We start from the raw sequence: 19,249 nt of genomic DNA on the forward strand, positions 1-19,249 counted from the left end.
ATTTAACATTTATCGTCCTGACACTCTCCAAGGGCAGGGTCCAACCCTGTCCTGTTCCCAGTAGCCCTGGGGCCCTGGAGGAGAGACATCTTTCAAAAGTATTTCATGAATATACTTTGAAAGATGTAAACCTAAACAAAAGGAGTTGCAAGATTTACAGATATTCAAGAGCAAAACAGATCCTTAATAAAGGTTATATAATGAAACAAACAAAAAAGATCCACGTCGTCAAAAACTGCATCAAGAAAGAAGATAAGGTTATTTGCTTAAATGACCCGTGTGACAAAATCAAAGCATATGTGCTCCAGGCTCAGTTGCCAAGAGTTCCAGAGTTTTGGCTGCCATGGAAATACTAGGTTCTGAGTCACACAGCCAAAGCCTTGAGAAAACTAACTACAAGTAATTCCTGAAGTGGGATTATAACATGATACTCTTAAGGTATATTATTACTGTAAAATTCATCTTATTAGCACAGTGTTTCAGAATTCTTTTTCAATAATCTTTTAAAAATAATTATGAGATGGCATTCTTTGCCAACGAAGGTCCATCTAGTCGAAGCTATGGTTTTTCCAGTAGTCACGTATGGATGTGACAGTTGGGACTATAAAGAAAGCTGAGCGTCAAAGAACTGATGCTTTTGAACTGTGGTGTTGCAGAAGACTCTTGAGAGTCCCTTGGACTATAAGGAGATCCAACCAGTCCATCCTAAAGGAAATCAGTCCTGAATATTCATTGGAAGGATTGATGTTGAAGCTGAAACTCCAATCCTTTGGCCACCTGATGGGAAGAACTTACTCACTGGAAAAGACCCTGATGCTGGGAAAAACTGAAGACAAGAGGAGAAGAGGACAATAGAGGATGAGATGGTTGGATGGTGTCATCGACTTGATGGACATGAGTTTGAGCAAGCTCTGGGAGTTGATGATGGACAGGGAAGCCTGGTGTGCTGCAGTCCACTGGGTCACAAAAAGTCAGACACGACTGAGCGACTGAACTGATGAGATGGCAAATATCCTTACATACAAATGCACACAACTGAACTTTTGTTTTGACAATTCTTGAGAGAAATCCAAGTCTTAATACTTTTTACTGAATAAGTATGTATTTTGGCATGTCTACACTTATGCAATCTACTACAGTTAAGTCTACTCATGAACTTGTATGTTAGTTTCAACAAAATTGAAACCAAACTAGAAAGTTATACTTTTTCTAAATCAAATCAAAACAAAAGAAGTGTTCTGGCCACAAGGATAACTAAAGTCATATACTTTCCTATGCAAGCTTACATCTTTTGTCAAAGCAGGATAGTTCATTCATTCAATCACATAACTAATAACCCCACAAGCCAGGCAATAGAACCTGCTTTATGTAAAGGATCACACAGTAAATATTTTCCGTTTTATGAACCTTACAGTCTCTATATAGCTTTTCCTTTCTTCTGGTGGCATGAAAGCAGCCAGAGAAAATATGAATATTCAACAAAAACAACCACCATAACTGAATTATAATATTTGAATTTTCAAGTGAGAATTGTTATTGTTGTTCAGTTGCTAAGTTGTGTCTGACTCCATGGACTATAGCACACTAGGACATGAGTTGGCTTAAACTCATGTCCATTGAGTCAGTGATGATATTCAACCATCTCATCCTCTGTCACCCCCTTCTACAGGTGAGAGTTAGCTATTAAAATTCAAATATTGATAAGACTATCAATATAACAGCTGCAGCAACTAACATTTATTTTGAGCTTACTATCTTCCAAACAGTGCTCTAGGTATTTTAAATGTGTGTTAATTTATTTAATTGTCACCACAGCCTTGGGATGAATATGTTATAATCACCCTTTCATGTATAAGGAATTAGGCACAGAGAGGTTAAATAACTTACCTAAGTTCACACAGTTAGTAAATGGTAAAGCTGAGGTTTCAAGATAGGTAGTAGGTTCTGCTAGGTTCTGCTTTTAATCACAACTGCCTCTAACCTCCAAAATTTCCCTCTTCTTTACTTAAAGTTCCCATTTTAAGAATAATTCTCAGAAATTAAAATGCACAATAGAGTAAGAACACATGGAAAACAATACAGTTTTCCACACGTGGAAAACAATACAGTTAATGCTTCTCAGTAAAGTGCTAATCCTTAGATGGAGCCTATATTGCTAGTAAGAAAAATGGAAACTTGATTTAAATCAATGTAAGCTTCATGGAAAATGTGTGAACAACAGTCTGACTCCCTCCTGTGTGTGTTGGCCCATGAGGACAAAGATAGCGAAAATGCCCTGGAAGAGGCCTGTAAAAGGCAGGTCACTACTATTTTCTTTAAATGACTTTTTAAAATTCTCCTAACTTAAATTTGCCTCCTGCTATGCTGCATACAAAGGGCATTTATAGGTTTGTAAGGTTTGTCTATTACTGATACATTAGCAATAAACACATGGGGCCTCCCTGGTGGCTCAGATGGTAAACAATCTGCCTGCAATGCAGGATACCCAGATTTGATCCCTGGGTCCGGAAAACTCCATGGAGAAGGTAATTGCTACCCACTCCAGTTTTCTTGCCTGGAGAATTTCATGGCTATAGAGGAACCTGGTGGGCTACAGTCCATGGAGTCGCAAAAAGTCAGACACAATTGAGTGACTAACGCACACACAGCAATAAACACTATAAGCAGTGACACCTTTCTTGTAATGTTACGGTAAAACTTAAATCACAGCCTCTTGGCATGATCTGTTTTCTTCATCAGGTTTTTGCCTGCTGGTTCTGTACGCTGACATTCCAAATGCAAGTGAATGCCCAAATAACTAACTCTTCACAGGTCATTTGAAAAAAATTTTAGGGTATAGATTAAAATTTATTTCTGTGTAGTCTTAAATTGCTGAAGTGGCTTTTAGAAATTATAATAAAACATTATCACTCCATATAACTGCAGAATAAAAACATCTCTGAAGAACTTGACATTTTAAGACTTTGGCTGGCCAAGGAAATAAGAATTGCTAAAACTGAATTCATTCCAGTTATTCCTCACTGGTAGGTAGTTACTTGCCAGAAAATAATTTCAGAATCTATTTTCAATACTTAAATCAAAATGAGGAACTTCAAATGACAGATGATCTCTATATCACTGGGGACCATCAGCAAGTCCAAGTACATTATAAGACCCTGAAGATGCAGGCTAGGCCACAAGAGACTCCAAGGGTAAAACTCATTTGGCATGTGTCTAGTTTCCTCAATTTTTTTTAAACTTTCCCTAAATATTTGCTATCAGTAAATTGCATCAGTCAGTCAGTTCAGTCACTCAGTCGTGTCTGACTCTTTGCGACCCCATGAACTGCAGCACGCCAGGCCTCCCTGTCCATCACCAACTCCTGGAGTTTACACAAACTCATGTCTATTGAGTCAGTGATGCCATCTAACCATCTTATCCTCTGTCATCCCCTTCTCCTCCTGCCTTCAATCTTTCCCAATATCAGGGTCTTTTCCAATGAGTCAGTTCTTCACATCAGGTGGCCAAAATATTGGAGTTTCAGCTTTAGCATCAGTCCTTCCAATGAAAACCCAAGACTGATTTCCTTTAGGATGGACTGGTTGATCTCCTTGCAGTCCAAGGGACTCTCAAGGGTCTTCTCCAACACCACCATTCAAAAGCATCAATTCTTCTGCGTTCAGCTTTCTTTATAGTCCAACTCTCACATCCATACATGACTACTGGAAAAACCATAGCCTTGACTAGATGGACCTTTATTGACAAAGTAATGTCTCTGCTTTTTAATATGCTACCTAGGTTGGTCATAACTTTCCTTCCAAGAAGTAAGCGTCTTTTGATTTCATGGCTGCAGTCACCATCTGCAGTGATCTTGGAACCCAAAAAAATAAAGTCAGCTACTGTTTCCACTGTTTCCCCATCTATTTCCCATGAACTGATGGGACCAGATGCCATGATCTTAGTTTTCTGAATGCTGAGCTTTAAGCCAACTTTTTCTCTCCTCTTTCACTTTCATCAAGAGGCTCTTTAGTTCTTCTTCACTTTCTGCCATAAGGGAGGTGTCATCTGCATATCTGAGGTTATTGATATTTCTCCCGTCAATCTTGATTCCAGCTTGTGCTTCACCCAGCCCAGTGTTTCTCATGATGTACTCTGCATATAAGTTAAATAAGCAGGGTGACAATATACAGCCTTGAAGTACTCCTTTTCCTATTTGGAACCAGTCTGTTGTTCCATGTCCAGTTCTAACTGTTGCTTCCTGACTTGCATACAAGTTTCTCAAGAGGCAGGTCAGGTGGTCTGGTATTCCCATCTCTTTCAGAATTTTCCACAGTTTATTGTGATCCACACAGTCAAAGGCTTTGGCATAGTCAATAAAGCAGAAATAGATGTTTTTCTGGAACTCTCTTGCTTTTTCAATGATTGCATAGCTTTACATAACATGTGACTGCCTTGGTAAGAAAGATCTAGTTTTCAAAAAAAAAAAAAAAGTATCCATTCATGTTACTTGAAGTTGTTCATACACAGTGTGACTGAGGAAAATCTTCAGTTCAGAAATGGCTCTTTGACCCTCACTTTCCCAGCATCATGAGCCATGCCTTATACCCCTCTCCTTCACTTCCCATCTCTAGGCTTTCACCAAATATATCAATTTTCTCTCTTAAAAAGCCCCCATATACACCCACTTCTGAAAAGTGAAGAGTGAAAGTGTCAGTCACTCAGTTCAGAAATCTCCACTTCTGAAATCCACTGCCAATCACCTGGCATCAGTTGCTCTATCGCCCCCTGGCAGGACCACTGGATACTCTTCTACCTGCTTCTACTGCTCCTCCAGCCCACATGGCCACAGCGATGCTCTCACAGCACAGCGCGCACCACCCAGAATGAAAACCGCTACGCGCCTTAACACGTCCATGAGGTTTTACATGGTCTGGTCTTGGCCCATTTCTCTGCCTCACCCTGCACTGCTCTCCCCTATTCTGTCCAGCCACACTGGCCTTCTCTCAGTCTCCACACAGTGGCTCTGTCATCAACAATCTCTACACACATGGGCCTCTCCCTGCGATGCTGATTTTCTTTTCCATAATCTGAATTTGTCCTTCAGATCACAAGACAGTGTCACTCCCCCTTAGGAGAATGTCTTTTGATCTCGTCTAGCTCAGATACCCCAGTTAATAATGAACAAGTACTGGGGACTTCTCTGGTGATCCAGTGGCTAAGACTCCTCACTCAATATAGACAGCCCAGGTTCAATCCCTGGTCAGGGAACTAGATCCTGCTAATGAAGATAGAAGATCCCGGGCACTGCAACTAAGACCTGGCTCAAATAATTTAAAAAAAAAAAGAACACATATCTTTTTTCCTCAGATCACCGACTACAACTGTAATTTTACTTAGCTCATGTCTAATCCCCTCGAGAAAGGAAAGGCTACCCACTCCAGTATTCTGGCCTGGAGAATTCCATGGACTGTATAGTCCATGGGGTCGCAAAGAGCTGGACACGACTGAGCGACTTTCACTTTCACTACCCGCAACAGACAAGCAGCTTTAGAAGGCTAGGTTCACATCCCTTTGGGTTCACATGGCACCTGAAGCATCTAGCAAAGGAACAGGACACCCAAGGAGGGGCTTGCTTACTTATTTATAGCTGTGATGTATTTGTGGGCTTACCAGATGGCACAGTGGTAAAGACCCCACTTGCTAATACAGGAGACATGGGTTTGATCCCTGGGTTGGGAAGATCCCCTGGAGGAGAACATGGCAACCCACTCCAATACTTTTGCCTGGGAAATCACATGGACAGACACAGCTATAGTTCATAGGGCTGCAAAGAATCAGACATGACTGAGGCTACCTAGCATGCATATTTGTGATATAATTCACATATCATAAAATTCACCCTTTAAACTGTACATTTTAGAGTTTTTAATACATTCACAAAGTTGTACAACTCTCTCCACCATCTAATGCCAAAATATTCTATCACTCTGCCCCACTGCCTGTCCCTAGAAATCACTGATCTATCTTCTGTCTCTGTAGATTTGCTTATTTTGGAAATTTCATATAAATAAAATCATGTGACATGTGGTCTTTGAAAAAATATAGGCACTTATGGCTATAAATTTTCCTCTAAACACTGTTTTCTTTAGTTGCATCCTATAAATTCTGGTGGGTTACACTGTAACAACTTATTGGCCAGAGAGGTATTAATGCATCTTTTGTTACTGAGTGCCTTTGACTGACAGAGAAGGCAATGGCAACCCACTCCAGTACTCTTGCCTGGAAAACCCTATGGACGGAGGAGCCTGGTAGGCTGCAGTCCATGAGGTCGCTAAGAGTCAGACACGGCTGAGCGAATTCACTTTCACTTTTCATTTTCATGCATTGGAGAAGGAAATGGCAACCCACTCCAGTGTTCTTGCCTGGAGAATATCAGGGACGGGGGAGCCTGGTGGGCTGTCATCTATGGGGTCACACAGAGTTGGACACGACTGAAGCAACTTAGCAGCAGCAGCAGCAGCCTTTGACTGAAGTGTTTCAAAAGTCACTTAGGTTAACAAACTGCCAGCCAAGGGCTTTAGTTTCTGCAAAAATCCCCCAGTCAATAATGTGTTAAGTTACTTTACATCAAGGTATTTCTAATTTTCCCTGTGATGTCTTCTTTGACTCACTGGCTACTTAGGAGTGTGCTGTTCAATTTCCACATACCTGTGAATTTCCCAAATTTCCTTCTGCTATTTATTCCTAACTGCATTCTACTTTAGTCAGAGAACATACTTTTATGATTCTGATCATTTTTACATTTACTGAGGCTTGTTTTATGGCCGAATGGGTAGTCTATCGAGGAGATGGAGCCATATGCATTGGGAAGAATGTGTACCTTGCTCGTGGTGAGTGGAATGCTCTTTATGTAGCTCTTAGGTCTAGTTGATTTACCTTTGTAAGTGTTTACCATTCCACTTAATATCACCCTAATGGTAAGAGGTACACACACTGAAGTCTTTACTTCAGATTTGCCCTTAAACACATTTTATTTTGAAGAACTCTAAGGAGAGCAAGGTAGGAAATAAACACAGCTGTTCTATCTTTCCTGATTAATCTTGTATCTATCTCATAGCTATGGTATAAATAAATGATTGCAAACACCCTGCAAATAAAAAGTTAGTACAAGTGCACAGTGAACTGTGAAAATGCTACTCTAAATAACTAATACTGAAATTTAGTTTGCCCAAGCACTTTTTGAAGGAAAGATCATATTTTGCCTGATATAGGAAAAAAAATTTCATGATTAACAAACTTCATTTATGAAACAGACTCTAGAAGTAGCATCCATGCTGACTTTTAAAAAATAAGCCTTAAAGGCAAATTTGGAAATTATGATTCTGATGTCAATGTGCAAAATTTTTCTAATAAAACCTTTGCATTATTCTTGTATGAGGTTTATGGTTATTTCTCTCAAAGTGTGTAGAAGAGAATATTTGTTGATGTTCTTCATCACACTTGGAAAAGATAATTGAATTTTAAAACTTGAGATGAAAATGCAAAACAGTATTATTTGTACAACATGAAGGTCATACTTACATTTATTGAAAAAAAGAGTATTTAGAATCTTAAGTAAAAACCATAAAAATATTTTCCTTATTCTACTGTGTAAAAAGCTTACCACTCTGTAATGGACTAAGATTTTTCAAATGTATATGTATGCAAATATGACCTAAATAATGACTACTGAAACATCAGTTCAGTTCAGTTGCTCAGTCATGTCTAACTCTTTGTGACCCCACGGACTGCAGCACGTCAGGCCTCCCTGTCCATCATCAACTCCCATTCAACCATCTCATCCTGTGTCATCCCCTTTTCCTCCTGCCCTCAATCATTCCCAGCATCAGGGTCTTTTCCAATGAGTCAGTTCTTTGCATCAGGTGGCCAAAGTATTGGAGTTTCAGCTTCAACATCAGTCTTTCCAATGAATATTCAGGACTGATTTCCTTTAGGACTGAATGGATGGATCTCCTTGCAGTCCAAGGGACTCTCAAGTCTTCTTCAACACCACAGTTCAAAAGTACCAATTCTTTGGCGCTCAGCTTTCTTTAGAGTCCAACTCTCACATCCATACATGACTACTAGAAAAACCATAGCCTTGACTAGACGGACCTTTGTTGGCAAAGTAATGTCTCTGCTTTTTAATAAGCTGTCTAGGTTGACCATAACTTTCCTTCCAAGAAGTAAGCGTCTTTTAATTTCATGGCTACAGTCACCATCTGCAGTGATTTTTGAGCCCCCCAAAATAAAGTCTGTCACTGTTTCCACTGTTTTCCCATCTATTTGCCATGAAGTAATGGGACCAGATGCCATGATCTTAGTTTTCTGAATGTTGACCTTTAAGCCAGCTTTTTCACTCTCCTCTTTCACTTTCATCAAGGTTACAAATCCAAAGATATGCTTAACTTTTGGTTCTGATTATCACATAGTCAACACTCAGTAATTCACATATAACATCCTGCTGTGTGCTGTGCTTAGTCGCTCAGTAGTGTCTGACCCTTAGCAACCCCATGGGCTGCAGCCCGCCGGGCTCCTCCGTCCATGGGATTCTCCAGGCAAGAACGCTGGAGCGGGTTGCCATGCCCTCCTCCAGGGGATCTTCCCAACCCAGGGATCGAACCCAGGTCTCCCACATTGCAGGAGGATTCTTTTATCATCTGAGTCACCAGGGAAGCCCCCAAATAATGGAGTGGGTAGCTTATCCCTTCTCCAGGGGAACTTGCAGGCGGATTCTTTACCAGCTGAGCTACCAGGGAAGCCTGTAACATCCATGAGATGCTACTAAATCATTGCCATCTTTACTTGGGCAACAGGAAAATTCGACTCTAAAACAGATCATGAGTTTCTGTCTAAAATGCAGAGATCTTGATTTGGGGCTGAGATTTTATATTTCTAAAAAAACAGAACTCAAAGTCCAAACCTAACACCTTTCAAGTGATAAAATCTCAGAAAATAATTATTCTATGCACTTCTCCTAGTCCTCATCTGACTTACTCTTCTTCATTTTCACCATGAACCTTTATAGCCTATGTCCTCTGCTGCTGCTGCTGCTAAGTTGCTTCAGTCGTTTCTGACTCTGTGCGACCCCATAGACAGCAGCCCACCAGGCTCTGGGACTCTTCAGGCAAGAACACTGGAGTGGGTTGCCATTTCCTTCTCCAAGGCGGGAAAGTGAAAAGTGAAAGTGAAGTCACTCAGTCATGTCTGACTCTCAGCGACCTCATGGACTGCGGCCTACCAGGCTCTTCCATCCATGGGATTTTCCAGGCAAGAGTACTGGAGTGGGGTGCCATTGCCTTCTCCTGAAAGTAAAAAAAGCATTTTACTTCTTGATACTGCATCATGAGCCATTTTCAGACTTCTACATTTTGAGGTAGTGTTAATGATAGAAGGGTGTTTTCCATTCCCAATTAATGACTTAACTATATTATTTAACTGCATGTGAGAAAGTTAAGTATCATGAAGGCATTTTAGAAGGAACTGTGGCTTATGCAGTCACGGTAACCATTATGAAACACAGGAGTGATTCTTAAAATATATTTGCCATGCTGGTACATCATGCCTTCTTCCAATACTGATAACCATGTCACGGTATATCCACACAACTATGGTACACATGGATGGCAGTGATAATAATCGGGATGCAGAGAGATTTCTGAAACTGTCTTCATGACCAAAATTAAGGTGCTGGCAGGTACATTTATCCTTATACATACAGTGTGCCTGGCTAGATCTTCTTTCACATTAGTTCCTGAGGCTCCATAGTCCCACTGAGCACTCCTTGAGAAGCGAACTCTCTGCATTCAAACCATGCCTGGATGCAGAAGGCCTTCCTGAGATCCAGAGCACTGTTACCACATGTGAAAGTGGGGAAGAAGAGTCAACTGAGGCTATTTCTTCTTTGTACCCTCTTTCCTCTTGGCTTTAATGAACCAGAAGCCCCTGTTTTTTTCCTGCTGCCTTTCTGACCATTTCTTGGCCATTCAGTCTTGGAGCCCCTCAAGGTAAACATCGGGTCTCACTTCACAGTCTTTCCCTAGGAGATCTCATCTACAGCTTTACTTATCACATTTAACACACACAAGCATAAGGGCAAGGAGAGCTACTTGTATAATAAGCTTTATGAAAAGAGTGAGTTGGGTAATCATAGACTGAATGAAAGAAAAAAAAAGAAACTAAACAGTAAATCTGCTGAAATAAAAATGAGGACCTGTCTTACATGGTAGCAGCTACTGTCTTTTATCCAATCTTGCCAGTTTTTATTAGAATCAGTTATTGTTAGGGAATAGAACTATCTTTTATTTTCTACTGTAAATATGTTTTCAGTGTACAGCTGGCAATCGACCTGGTCTAAGTACATTAAGACATAGACAAGACCAATGGAAATGACGATGAGGATACTAAAAACTTACCTGGAATTTTAATGGGTAGGTTAATTGTAACATGTCTTAAACCACTTTTAAACTGATATTTTAATGATCTCATATTTTACATGCATGTACATATGAAAACTAAATTTTGGTGGAATACCACTCAGTGATAAACAGAAACAGACTACTAGTTCACACAATATGGATGGATCTGAAGGGAATTATGCTACATGGAAAAGTCAATACTAAAGGTTATATACTCTAAGATTCCATTTATATAGTATTATTGACATGACAAAATTATAGAAATAGAGGACAGTGTAATGGCACCCCACTCCAGTACTCTCGCCTGGAAAATCCCATGGGTGGAGGAGCCTGGACGGCTGCAGTCCATGGGGTTGCTGAGGGTCGGACACGATTGAGCTACTTCACTTTCACTTTTCACTTTCCTGCATTGGAGAAGGAAATGGTAACCCACTCCAGTATTCTTGCCTGGAGAATCCCAGGGACGGGGGAGCCTGGTGGGCTACCGTCTATGGGGTCGCACAGAGTCGGAAACGACGAAAGTGACTTAGCGGTAGCAGTAGTGGTTGACAGGGTTAGGGCTGGGAAGTGAGGGAGGTAGGTGAGTGTGGTTATAATATGGCAACAAGAGAAATCCTTGTGATGGAACTATTGTGGGTCCTGACTATAGCAGACACAAGAAGCTACACATGAGATACAAAGTGCATAAAAACTAAATATATACATACACAAATGAGTTCAAGTAAAATGAGGAAAATTTGAGTGGGATCTGCATTAGTGAAAGTCGCTCAGTCAAGTCCGACCCTTTGTGACCCTATGGACTATACAGTCCATGGAGTTCTCCAGGCCAGAATACTGGAGTGGGTAGCCTTTCCCTTCTCCAGGGGATCTTCCTGAACTAGGAATCGAACCAGGGTCTCCTGCACTGCAGGCAGATTCTTTACCAAATGAGCTATCAGGGAAGCCCAGGATCTGGATTGCATTGATGCTAGTATCTCGGATATTACATTTGGGAGAAACTCTTACATGTAAATTGCACATGGGGGTACATATTATTTCTTCTAACTGCTGTGAACTAACAATTACCCTCAATTTAAAATCTAATAACCAAAAAAAAAAAAGCTTTACAGTGCTGACAGCACTCTGTCAAAAAGATAGTTTAGATGATCCATCTTGACTACAGAATTCTGATTTTTTTTAAAGTAGTTTTTCTCTAGTTCATCCACATTCCACATTTTTGATGTCAGCCCATGAAGAAAGGCACATTCAGGTCGACAGAAGGAGAAATGTTTTGAGGTTGTAAAGAACACAATAAAAACGTATCAATTTTTTAAAAAGTAGATCTTGAAATGTACTTGAAAGTTAGAGATCATAATGACATAAATAAGTATTTATGACCTAAGAAAAGCTGCCTCCTTTGGAACTTTGAAGTATTAAAAAAAATCACACAGAATTAAATTACAAAGCTAACACACTTGTTTATGCAGCTGGTCTTTTTTAAAATTGAGGAACTTTAAACCTACAATTCTAATGGGCTTACTGGTGACACCTCAATCCTTTGAAAAATAAATGAAATATCATAAATCATCTGACAGTTCTTAAGCTTAGATTTTTATCATCACTCAGCCACTTTAACAATAAAAAGCAATATGAAAGGATAGGATCTTGTTTTTGTGACCTATAAAGTTTAAGATAGAAAATAAATCATACTATTAAATGTCATTTAGAACTCTAACTTCAATACTTAGGATTGAATTGGCATAATATTCTTGGTAATTCCTGTGAGAATTCACACAAGCAAAGTTGCTCTCCTTACAAAAGATTTCAGAACTCTGGCACTTCTTTTGATAAATGAAGCAATAAGGTTGTGGAATTGCAATCGGTTTATTTAAGTACTGTACATAGGCAACTGGACTGTCATCTTGCTGGGCACCTAGCATTATAAATTTATTATTTGGCATCCAAAGGAATGTCTGAATACTTATAAAAAGTTAAGGATTGGGGTAAGCCCTTTTCACTTTAAGCTAAGAATTTAGGACCATGTTAGAGCTACAGAGTTCAACATTTATTTTCTGGTGAGTTCATTTAATGAAAATTACTCACAAACTTTTGCAGGAAATGTTGATATGAAAAAATCCATAAATACCTTGAAACTGCTTAAGATTCAACAGAAGAACAAGGTCTAAGTGTGAGCCAGAGCATCTGAGAATTTTGATCACAGTTACATTTTGAGAAGATAACTTACGGGAGGCATTCTCCATGACCTGACTGTAAGGTAAACCTAACGACTGGTCAATGATCAGTTGAGGGGACATTTCAATTCTTAAAAGCATGCCTTCAGACATTCTCTGGACTAGCATTAGGAGACTGAGGTCAAAATTGTCCTATAAGACTGTAATCATTTTAGATTTCAGTTATTTTTCTAATTTATTTTAGGATACAGCTTCTGAAACCATGGGCTTCCCTGATAGCTCAGTTGGTAAAGAATCCACCTGCAATGCAGGAGACCCTGGTTCAATTCTTAGGTCGGGAAGATCCCCTGGAGAAGGGATAAGCTACCTACTTCAGTATTCTTGGGCTTCCCTGGTGGCTCAGATGGTAAACAATCTGCCTGCAGTGCAGGAGACCTGGGTTTGATCCCTGGGTTGGGAAGATCCCCTGGAGAAGGGAAAGGCTACCCACTCCAGTATTCTGGCCTGGAGAATTCCACGGACTGTACAGTCCTTTGGGGTCGCAAAGAGTCGGACACGACTGAGCAACTTTCACTTCCACTTTCTGAAACCTTAGCCTCCAAATAAAGGCTTAACCAATATTGTAGCCCTATCAGGCTATGTACAAACATTTGAATAAATGACTGAATTAATGATATCAGAATGACAACTTCTTAAACTGTATGTATTATATTGTTGCTAATAAAGAATGCTCAAAGATTACTTAATTTTAAAATGTACAATGGAAGACTGGGATTGACATATATACACTAATATGTATGAAATAGATTGCTGGTTAGGGTCTACTGTAGAGCACAGAAGGAAAAAAAAAGAAGGTACAGTCTGTTTGTAGGACAATACTAAGTTACCCTTAAAAATGCATTATACATTAGATGCAGACAAATGCTACTCAATTCCATTTATACGAAGTACCTAGTATAGTTAAGTTCAGAGTCAGAAAGTATACTGGTAGATGCCAGGGGCCAGGGGTGGGGAGGGGGAGGATGGGAAGTCAGTGTTTGATGGGTGCAGAGTTTCCGTTTAGGAAGGTGAAAATTTGGAAAATGGATGATGGTGAGAATGGCACAATAATGTGAATGTACTCAGTGCCACTGGACTGTACACATAAATATGGTTCAAAATAAAATAAAAATCAGATTATCTTTCATGAAATTATTAAATATCAAATATACACCAAACAGCATTTTAACGTATGTGTAAGTTGTAAAGAAAAATAATAAAATGAACACCTGTCTTGCCACTACCGAGTTTAGGGAACAGAACATTGCTAATAACTCTGAAGTCAGTTTTTCGGCCTTTCCCATCCAATCCCACTCCTTCTTGCCACGCCTTCTACCCAAACATCCTGAACTTTATTCCCCTGCTTTCCTTTCTAGTGTTACCATAGGTATCCCTAATCAAATTATTGTTTGATTTTGCAAGATTTGGGATGGAATTATATTGGTTCAAATCATATCATTTTCATATGTTCATGAGGTTCATCTGTGGTGGTATGCTACAATATGGGACAATCTATGTCTTCTCTTGCTGATGGCTATCCAACTTCTTTCTGATTTTCAAGAACACTGTCATACGAGTTTCTTTGTGTATGTTTGCAAGAGCTTTTATGCCTTGGAGTAGAACTGCTGTGTTTGTATATGCACAAGTTGTTAATACTGACAAACTGTTTCACGGTTGATCCAACTGACACCACCAGAGGGGACAGAGGGGTCGGGGGCCCCACTGCCTTGCCACCACTTTCTCCAATCTGGTGGATATACAATAGTATCTTCTTGAAATTTTTTTTTTTTGGAAATATTTTTTAAAGCTGTTTCCCCCCGCCTCTCTTTTGGAGCAAAATTTGCATATAACATGTACCAATCAGAAGTGTACCATCCCATGAGTTTTTACAAATGTATGTATTTTATAACCCAAATCATAATCACACCTCAAAGAAAGAGCCCTCATAACCATTCTAGTCATTCCCTGCTCCATTCCCTGGAGGCAACCACCCTTATTATTTTCTCTCACAAATTTTGCTTATTCTAAACCTTCATAAAATTGGAAAAAAACTGTATGTATTCTTTTGAATAAGGTTTCTTTCAGTTAGGTATGATGACATTCGTCCATGCTGTTGCTGGTATCAGCGCCTTCTTTCTCTTGGAGTAGTACTTCACTTTATGAGTACACAAGTCTGCTTATCCATTCTCCTACTGATGGACACCTGGGGGCTCTCTCTAGTTTTTGGCTACTATGAATGAAGTTACATATATTATGTACTTCTTGTGTACATCTTATTTTGTGAACTTATATTTTCCTTTTTCTTAGGTAGATAGATATCTAGGAGTAGAACTGCTGAGTCATCAGGAAAGTATGTCTAGCTTTTTAAGAAACTTCCAAATCTTCTTCCTAAGACATTGTACCATTTAACTCTCCTGCACAGTGTATAAGACTTCCAGTTGCTCTACGTCCCTGTTAAAATTTGGTGCTACCAAGCGATTTAATTTCAGCCATGCAGGTGGGCATCTCATCATTTTAACTTGCATTTCCCTGCTGAGTATAGGTTCACTGACCATCCCAATAATCTTCTGTTGTGGAGTGCTGGTGTTATAAAGTGGCTTTTCAAAGCATTTGTCCCCCTTCCCCACTTTTTCATTTCTGATCATCTGTGCTTCTGTTATGGAGTTGTATGAATTCTTTACCTATGCAGACCCTTGACAAGTATAGGTTTTGTGAATATATTTTCCCCAATCTGTGGCTCCTCATTTTTCCTTAACAATAAGTGTCTTTTGATAAGCCTAAGATTTTTTTTTAATTCTGATAAAGTCTAAGTCATAAATTTTTTCTCCTATGGTTATTGCTTTCTACATTTAAATCTTTGCCTACCTCCAAAGCATGAAGAGATTCTCTGATGCTTTTTTTCTAAAACCCTTATGGTTTGAGCTTTTACATTTTGTAATGTGATCCATCTCAAATTAGTTTTTGTGCATGGCACAAGGTAGGAATTGAGATTCCTTTCTTCCCAATGGATATTTAGTTATTCCAGCACCATTTGTTGAAAAACTTTCCTCTCCCCAATGGGTTTGGATTTTTGTTGGAAATCCAACGACCATGTAACTGTGGGTCTCTTTCAGCCTCTCTGTTCAGTTGCATCAATCTGCCCGTGGATCTTTATGGCAGCACCACACTGTCTTGGTGATTGCATCTTTATGGTCATGTTATGAAGTCAACTCCTTCAGCTATGATTCTGAAATTGTTTATGGGATATTCTCAGTCTTTTATATTTCCATGTAACTTTTAGAATCAGTTTGTTAATTTTACAACAACAACAACAAAACCTGTGGGATTATGACAGAAATTAAGTTAAATCTATAGCTCAGTTTGGGGAGAACTGTCATCTAACTGAGTCTTTCAATCCATGACCTGTCATTCTGCTTCATTTACTCAAGGCTTCTTTTTCTCAGTAATGTTTTATTATTTCCAAAGTAGAAATTTTTGCATGTCTTTGGTTAATTTTATTCCTAGATGTTGTGCTTTTATTAAAAATGGGAAATAGGTATTTTATTGATAATCTCAATTCAAAAATACTCGTATTTATTTACCTTCTATACACTAAGCAAAACAAGAACTTCTAAAAATGGGACAAGGATTCCATGACTTGGCAGTGAGATAAAGGAATGGAAAGAGTCCAAGAACACACATGATGGAAATGGAATAGAAAAATTTTGTTAATCCACTCACTGTAAGTATACTGTGATGGGGCAGGAAGGGGGTTCTATGTGACCACTCCTATCTGGAATTGTCTTGATCCTTGTGTCCTTCACAATGGACTGCTGCATGGGTGGCCTTGGTGAACTAACTTCCCTTCATCAGTGTTATTTTCTTATTCACTTAAAATGTTTCATAACTTTTTAGTTTCTGTGATTTCCTTGATTTTTTGTGTGTGTGTGTGTGCCTCATCAGTACTAGGAGAAGGCTGAGTCTGAGGCCCTTTGGGTTTTATCATCTTTTCTTCCACTTTCTGCCTCACTTGCCTCTCTTGCTCCTCTTTATTAACACCAATGACTGGTTTGTATTCTTCCTCTTCCACTTCTACCTTACTTAAGGATGGACATTTCTCACTGAAATAAGCTCTAAATTCTTCTACTTGGTCATTGCTGAGGAATAGAGTCTTAGGCTCATTAACAATTCTTTGGTCAAGTGTTTCTACACCTTCTGAAGAAACCTTATCCAAGGAGTTGCTCACAGTAAGATCAAGAAATACAGCATATTTGGGTAAACTTAACTTGTTCAAATCAATGACCCTTCATCCTTTATCAGATATACTTACGTATGAAAGAAACAAAAGATCCAACCTCTTTCTTTTCATTGTGGATCTTAGGCTAAAGATGACTCCAGTTCTTTTTTTTTTTTTCCTTTTCTACATGTCCATACATTTTTCTGAATTGATTTTTTATTTCCTTCATAGGCACTTTCTACTCAAGAAGTTGCTGCACAATCCTTTTTTTCTTCTGAGGGAAGCAAAATTAATAAAGCTTCATCATCTACCTGGCAGGTCTGTATGCTTTGTGAATATGAGTTGGCCTCCTCTGGGTAATCAAACTGAAGAACTCAATTCATGGCCTGAATATCCAACACCCTGGCTGCAGTCTCAGTAGCAAGGAGCACTGTTTGCTCTCTTGAAGATAAACTTATTACAGACTTACATTTTTCCTATCTCCTGCTGTCAACCACAGAAGTTGAGACTAGAAATACCAAAGTATAGGCAATAGGAAACTCAGTTTAAAGACTGAACCTCTCAACAACTGGAAAAAAAAATATAATGCTTCTCAAAAAGAACAGAGGATACTTATTTCTTACTTTAGCTCAAAACCTTCGTAGTTTTATTTCAAAGGGACAGCAGTGTTATGTTTTACTTTCCTAACCAACTCAAACATATTCAGAGATTTCAAAATTAAGTGCTCAAGGTATAAGGTATTTGACTTGTTTAACCTAGAAAAAGGCAAAGTCAATGTATTTTAGAAAGTTGTTTTTTTTTTTAAATAATAGCATTCAGTGTCAGCAAAGTCCGTGCCCAAGATTTGTACTTCATCATGAACTAACCTTTAGAGAATGGTACCATAAACATTAATTACTTTATCCTTGTAATAGTTGGATATGTATGCAAACAAGTACATTTATGAGGCTGACCCTCTCAAACATCCTGTCTCAGGCCCTTTCCATCAATGATGAGACTGCTGAAAAGTCATGATTCTTTTCTAATTCTCAGAAAACCAAAGGCCTGAGAAATATATAAGTTCTCTCATAGGTAATACCATCAGGACACAGAGTTCATCTGTCAAAGTCTGTTACAAATAATAAAAAACTTCTACTACTGGGATAAGGAAGTCTTCCCAGATGGCTCAGTAGTAAAGAATTCACCTGTCAATGCAGGAGATGCAGGTTCAATCGCTGGGTTGGGAAGATCCTCTGGAGGAGGAAATGGCAACCCACTCCATATTCCTGCCTGAAAATTCCATGAACAGAGGAGCCTAGCGGCCTATAGGCCATAGCATCACAAAAAGTCAGACACAACTGAGTGACTGAGCACGCACACTCCACTGTAGGACAAGGAAATCCAAGTCTTGCCAAATCCTGTTCTGGCATCTCTAAATACATCTTTATTCTGCAAAGTCAGGTTTTGTGTGTGTGTTTTTTTTTCTTTCTTTCATTTTTGTTTTTTAAATCTGTTCTCTATTATTGCCTCATAAAGGCCCAAAGGAATAATTTTTGAAAAAATTTTAAGTTCAAAACTATTTGCCTGTTGACTTATACTTGAAGGATTGTTTAGACAGATAACAATCTCTAAGTTACTTAATCTTTCCTTCCAAATCTTTAAAGTATATTCCATTTTCTTGCACTGATTGAAAGCTGAGGCCAATATAATTTCCCCCTTATAAAAATTTCAACATATCTGCCTGGCTCCCAAAAGGAATGGCTCTTGACCTCAAGTCCAACAATTTTGCTCGGTACTGACACACAGGATGCCCCTTGAATATGCAGGTTCTAGTTGTCTTTTATTTCAGAAGAGCTTACTCTCTAAAAATGGGATTTATTTCATTAGTTTGGGTGTCCTGTATTTACAATTAGATATATGATGGCCCTGCTCTTCCTGTCTTCAGTATCAACAGTCTACAAACTGGAACCGTATGATGACTAAGAGATATGTAGGCACAGATTGTTTAAAGGCAATCAAATTCCAGATCCTCATCTTCCTATTACTGATCCTTTCTGCAGTGTACCTGAAGCTAAGGTACCACATCAGCCTTCTTCTCTACCCCGCCTTCAGAATCACTCGTTTCCCACTTTATAAAAGGAATGAAGACCACTCACTTAATCCTGGCTAGTGCACTGCCCTGGAATGTAAAAACCCTCCAGGAAGCCAAGCCTGTAAGTGCTCCTTTAATCAAAGCACCACAATAAGGATTTGTTCTCTCCCCATCATACATAAAACATACATATTTTATTAAGGGATGGAGTATGTGGGCCCATGTTAGTATATTACAAATTCAGATACATAGTAGAATGAAGCAGTAGTGAGAGTGTTTTTACTTAAGGACCTTACCTTCCAATACTTTTATTATT

At 39.1% G+C, this 19,249-nt stretch overlaps 1 protein-coding gene across 18 annotated transcripts in view; it reads right to left on the reverse strand.

Moving 5' to 3' along the window:
- ZNF438 (zinc finger protein 438) overlaps window positions 1-19,249 on the reverse strand; it is a 198,962-nt gene that overhangs the window by 56,493 nt on the left and 123,220 nt on the right. Inside the window, exon 1 of one of the 18 annotated variants that reach the window (XM_070381863.1) lies at window positions 9,260-9,318. The exons of 16 other annotated variants lie outside the window; for them this stretch is intronic. In XM_070381863.1, coding sequence (XP_070237964.1) covers window positions 9,260-9,276 — 17 coding nt within the window. In that variant the 5' untranslated portion in view covers window positions 9,277-9,318. Of the gene's footprint in view, window positions 1-9,259; window positions 9,319-19,249 lie in introns of those variants that run through there. One more of the 18 variants, XM_070381855.1, reaches the window with a different exon arrangement.

This window comes from Bos mutus, chromosome 13 (assembly GCF_027580195.1).
Source record: "Bos mutus isolate GX-2022 chromosome 13, NWIPB_WYAK_1.1, whole genome shotgun sequence".
Classification (NCBI taxonomy): Eukaryota; Metazoa; Chordata; class Mammalia; order Artiodactyla; family Bovidae; genus Bos; species Bos mutus.